The following is a 4,856-nucleotide window of genomic DNA, read 5'->3' on the forward strand; positions in this document are numbered from 1 at the left end:
ATAAAATAATGGAAGTTCACCTCGGTTTAAAGTGATGACCTCCTTACTCAAAAGTTTCAGCTGTTGTTACTTACATTACAACCAATAAAAAGTGGTGCCTACAAGAACCACGAGGCAGAGATTAATGGGGATAACTCCTATTTAGAATAGGATATTCTATATATTTCCTGATAATCATGAGCCTATGTTATCTCATACTTGTCCTTATCTACTTAGGACTTACTTGATGTATAAATACCGAGCTAGAGCTCTGAGATCAAGGACACTTATATTCAGACTTTACATAATATTACATGGTATCAGAGCATAAGATCTGGACCTTCTATAACCCTTAAATTTCTTTTCTACACAGTGTTTCTCAAGAAACATGTCTGATAATCAAGGCGCCATTACAGAGTCCACCACATCCTCTCCGTACTATCTTCATCCCTCGGATAGTCCCGGTGCTCTTATCACGTCTGTCCTTCTTAAAGGCTATAACTATACGGAATGGGCAACGGAATTGTCAAATTCAATCCAAGCAAAGGAAGCTTACAGAGATCAAATTAAGGATTATATAAGAAGATGAAGAAACCATGAAATTAGTTTAAATACCTTAATGCTAAAATGACCACGATACTCCTAGTAAGTCTTCCGAACTTCCAACATATGCGGATCTAATGCAATGTAAACGAGTGTGATCAATAATTCAAGTGCACTAGGAGTGACTCCAGCTGAGAACACTTTTTGAGATCTTAAATGAACGTATACCATTAGTCCAGCATATGCAGCCCACTTGTTACACAAATCAGCAACTGTAAGCATACTTCATAACCAAAAAAAAAAAAAAAGAGTAAAGCAATTTGATCATAATTTAAACAAACCAGTCCATCTCCAAGCAACTCAATGTTCATACTACTCAAGTCTCCGTAAAAACAGATGGAAGGCAAGGTTTATCTAATACAAGACGTTTGAACGTTGTCCATGTATCATTGATGTCATCAGTTGTGCGCCAACTGTTTCCAACTTCTTTTGCCCATAAGGCAGGATCATCAACGCCCCTGCAGACACGAGAACATGGTAAATAAGAGGTATTAACTTTACTCGTCCTGTGTGAAGACATTTTGAGGTATGTACCACTCACAAAGTGAGTAGAAGACTGAGCGACCAGTAGCGTATAGAGCATCACACATTGGAGGGTATCTGGAAAACATGAACTGGAACAAGTTTTTTTCTTTGAAAACTTATACCAAATAGAGTTCTGATATATGGTACCAAATCAAATTATAAAGATCAATTTTTTCCATGGGATAAGGGATTTATACCTAGGTTGAAACAATTATCATATTTCAGATATTAAAACAGTTATGATCTATATTCACTTTAAAAATACTTACGACAAAGGAGAAAAATGGGAACGTTAAACGTTATTAAATATTAACTTTGACAAACAAATTCGACAAAAGAAAACAAACATCAAATATTACTTTTTTTTTTTTTTTTGATAACAAACATTTACAGAGTTTACATTTACAGACTCATGTAGACTCTGTAAACCAAGGTGGTAAAACTACATCCATGTGCACGACGAAAGACAGTTGTTGCCGAGCATTCCGTGCCAAGCTATCCGCCCTTTTGTTCTCCGTCCTAGGAACATGAACAATTTCTGAGTTGACAAAACTTTGTCGCAAAGTCTTGATATCTTCCAGGTAGCTTTCAAATGCTGGCCATTCCTCTGGTTCCGAAACCATCTTCACCAGTTGAGAACAATCCGTTGCAAACGTAACCTGAAACTGCCTTAAATTTCACAGACATTCCATCGCCCAAATCAATGCCTCCATCTCCGAATGAAGAGGTGAGAGGGATGCCCTTACATTTCGTGCTCCCAACAAGCCATCAAACCCTGGCAGCGTGCTATGCCATCCTTGTCCTGAAAAAAGATCTTTATCTTTCCAAGAACCATCCGTGAAACACCATCGTCCTATGATCCCTATATCAGGCCGTACCTGTACTTCCTGTACCAATCTACGATCTTTAATAACTTGTGCCTCAACCCACAATGTTGATTCCACTTCTGCCAATCTCAGCATGTCTCTTGGGTCCATATCTAAATTACTGAATGACCGTTTACATTTTACATTTGGCTATAGTAAAAACAAATTGAAATACGCATGAAAAAGGAAAAAAGAGAAAGTAACCATTGAATTTTTACAGCTGTATCTAGTAAAAAGGAAAAAAAGTGAAAAATACGGAAAAGAAAAATGGAAATTTCACAAACCTATATAACACTATAGGCGTGCGCATAAAACTTTCTCTAATCATCTTCTTCTTCTCCTATTTCTTTTGTGTTATTTTGTCTAAACTCTAGAAGCGATCTTTGTGTTCTGAGATGAAAACTCTTGCGCCATTTTCAAGTCACCGTCTCCGTCAACGAATCTCCACCGTCTATCCGGCGATGACGTTCCTATCACCACCTTCCTTAACCTCCTCTTCCTCTTCGATGATAAAGTCTCGGTCAGAAGAAAACTTGAGCAAGCTCAACGAATGCATGGAGAACATGGACGAGGATGTCTCGGAGATGTTCATGGAATGTCATCAAACGGATTTCCGCCAAGAACCCGAGCTGCTTCGTCTCCTCAGCGACTACTTCACCACAAGCAAATCCGTCAGCGAGCTCTGCGAGTCTCTGAGAAAGTGTCTGGAGAGAGCAGAACACGAGGAGTGCTTCATGTTAGACGAGGCGTTGCGTGACTTCGAGGAGGAGAAAAGCGGTTGCAGCGGTTTGTTAGAAGCAAGTTTCAGAAAAACCTTCCGAGACCTGAGTAAGTTGAACGACTTGTGTACTAGTTGTAACTCCGACGACGGAGATTGTGATGGTGATTTTCTCAGGAAGCTTCAGATCTGTCATCGAGATTTAGCCGAGATGATCGTGAAGCTAGAGTCGACCATGAAGGAGATCGAGAGGAAGCTGAGACGCGTGCGTGGCAAAAGAGCGGTGGTCACGGCGGCGATAATCGCTCCGGTGATTGCCCTAGTGACGGTGAGCAAAATCGTCGCCGGAATATTCGGATCCGTTCCGGTTGGGGAGGTGGCTACGTTCGCTGCTTCCAAGTGGAAGAAGTCGACGGCGACTCTGAAACGGGAAAAGACGGCGGTGACGTCGATGGAGGGGGCGACGATGGTGGCTCTCAAGGAAGTGGAGAGGATCAGTAGACTGGTGAGTAGGTTGGAGGCGGTGGAGAGGTCTATTAGAGCAACGGCGGAGTTCGCCGTTAAGAAACGGTCGCCGGTGGCTGTAGCTATGGGAGAGATGGAGAGGGAAAGGAAGAGGTTGAAGTCAACGCTCGTTGACTTAGATAGAGAGACGGGAAGGTGCGATGGGTTCGTGGTGTTTGGACGTACATTGGCTAAGGGCAAGATCTTTGAGTTTCTCTCTTGTGGCGAGAAAAGCTCCAACTCCAATCCAACTAGTTTGTTTTTGTTTTCTTAGTACATTGATTTGTATTCAATCGGTAACAACTTTGTTCAATTGTAAATATATTTTTTTTTCGCAGAAACATAAATCTCAATTTCAGATTGATGCTCAAGCTGTTCTAAACTCCTTTGGATTTATTCACCAACAAAGACACATACTGAATCAAACGATCTACACATCAGAAAGCAGAGGGTTGATTCTTCAGAGAGAGCCTTTGCTTCTGGACTTGGTTTACTTGGATGTGAGATGTGAAGAGGGCATCAACATCCAGACATTTAACCTGCAAAGTTTGAATAAAAAAGTCTTAACATTTGCTCCAAAAGTTTTTCTCTTATACATATTTGATTGGTTTCACATACTTGAGCAAGTCAATGATGAAAATTGCAGACTTGGCAAGCAAGCTAACGACCTTGACCATTGGAATGTCTGTTCTTAGCTTGAGCAGTTCGTCCCACACCACAGACGAAAGAAGAGTGAATGAGAGAGCTTGCTTGTCTTCAAGGTATCTTTTCGCCTTCACTGTTAGAATATAATTCTATTGCTCTGTTAGAATATAATTCCACATGTGTTGAACACCATAAGACTCGCCTAATGACATCAACGAGGACCAATAAATCAAAAATGTTATTCTAAGGGTTTCAAATGAGTCAGAAGAATGCCACTTTTCTCAATACCTCTATTACAAAGGGTCACAGTTTCTGATCCTAAGGTCTTACCATGCCTTCATCTCGCTCCCTTTGCCACAGAAGGAAATAAGGAGAAGACACAAAATCAGGGTTTATCGAAAGGGAAACATCTAAAACCAATATCTAAAGCAAATATTAAATTGAAATATCAATCATTCCTAATCAGCGCAAATCTTTACCAAAGTCAAACAAAGCCTAGGAAACAACAGTAGCAACACGCCACAAGTAAGACCTGACTCTGATTCCAGAATCAATAATGTTGTGGAGGTGTTCTGTAGGAGATCCTCAGATGAAGCATTTCTCTAGGTGGAGAGCAAAGCCTACTAGAAAAAGCAGCAGCACGATACAGGAGCTACAGACATCAGCCAATCAAGTAACATGCTACAAATGACATTGTTGAAGTAACAGACATCAGTTATCATCAAAATGAACACAATGCCTACCCTAGACTAGATAGATGGACCTGAGTTTCCTAACCTTACCAAGCACTATGCAAAATTAAGATGAGCCTTTATCTGATCCTTACCTGTAGATAATCGAAAAGACAGACAATGTAACACTGAACAAAAAAAAATGTAAACTTTTAAGACGTTGGATGGTTCAACTCTCAGAGCCAGAAGCTATACCTAATCGAATTCACCTTTACTGAAGCTATATGACCACCACCTGAATCACTAATGATAACGGCAAGCCTTCATCGCCATAAACCCCGCCCC

General features: G+C 40.6%; 1 protein-coding gene and 1 long non-coding RNA gene across 2 annotated transcripts; one reads left to right on the top strand and one right to left on the bottom strand.

The window, feature by feature from the left end:
- The first annotated feature begins 2,247 nt into the window (after positions 1–2,247).
- Positions 2,248–3,469, top strand: LOC106338589 (UPF0496 protein At3g57100-like). The gene has a single exon (XM_013777529.1). The coding sequence runs from the start codon at positions 2,369–2,371 to the stop codon at positions 3,467–3,469; it is 1,101 nt and encodes a 366-aa protein (XP_013632983.1). The 5' UTR covers positions 2,248–2,368.
- Positions 3,470–3,505: 36 nt separating this feature from the next.
- LOC106341003 lies at positions 3,506–4,850 on the bottom strand. Its single transcript, XR_001269556.1, has 6 exons — positions 4,767–4,850; positions 4,623–4,666; positions 4,320–4,521; positions 4,129–4,189; positions 3,814–4,042; positions 3,506–3,734 (listed from the first exon to the last, which is right to left on the bottom strand). It is a non-coding gene; the product is annotated as an uncharacterized LOC106341003 (long non-coding RNA).
- Between the last annotated feature and the right edge of the window lie 6 nt (positions 4,851–4,856).

Source organism: Brassica oleracea, chromosome C4, assembly GCF_000695525.1.
Source record: "Brassica oleracea var. oleracea cultivar TO1000 chromosome C4, BOL, whole genome shotgun sequence".
NCBI lineage: Eukaryota > Viridiplantae > Streptophyta > Magnoliopsida > Brassicales > Brassicaceae > Brassica > Brassica oleracea.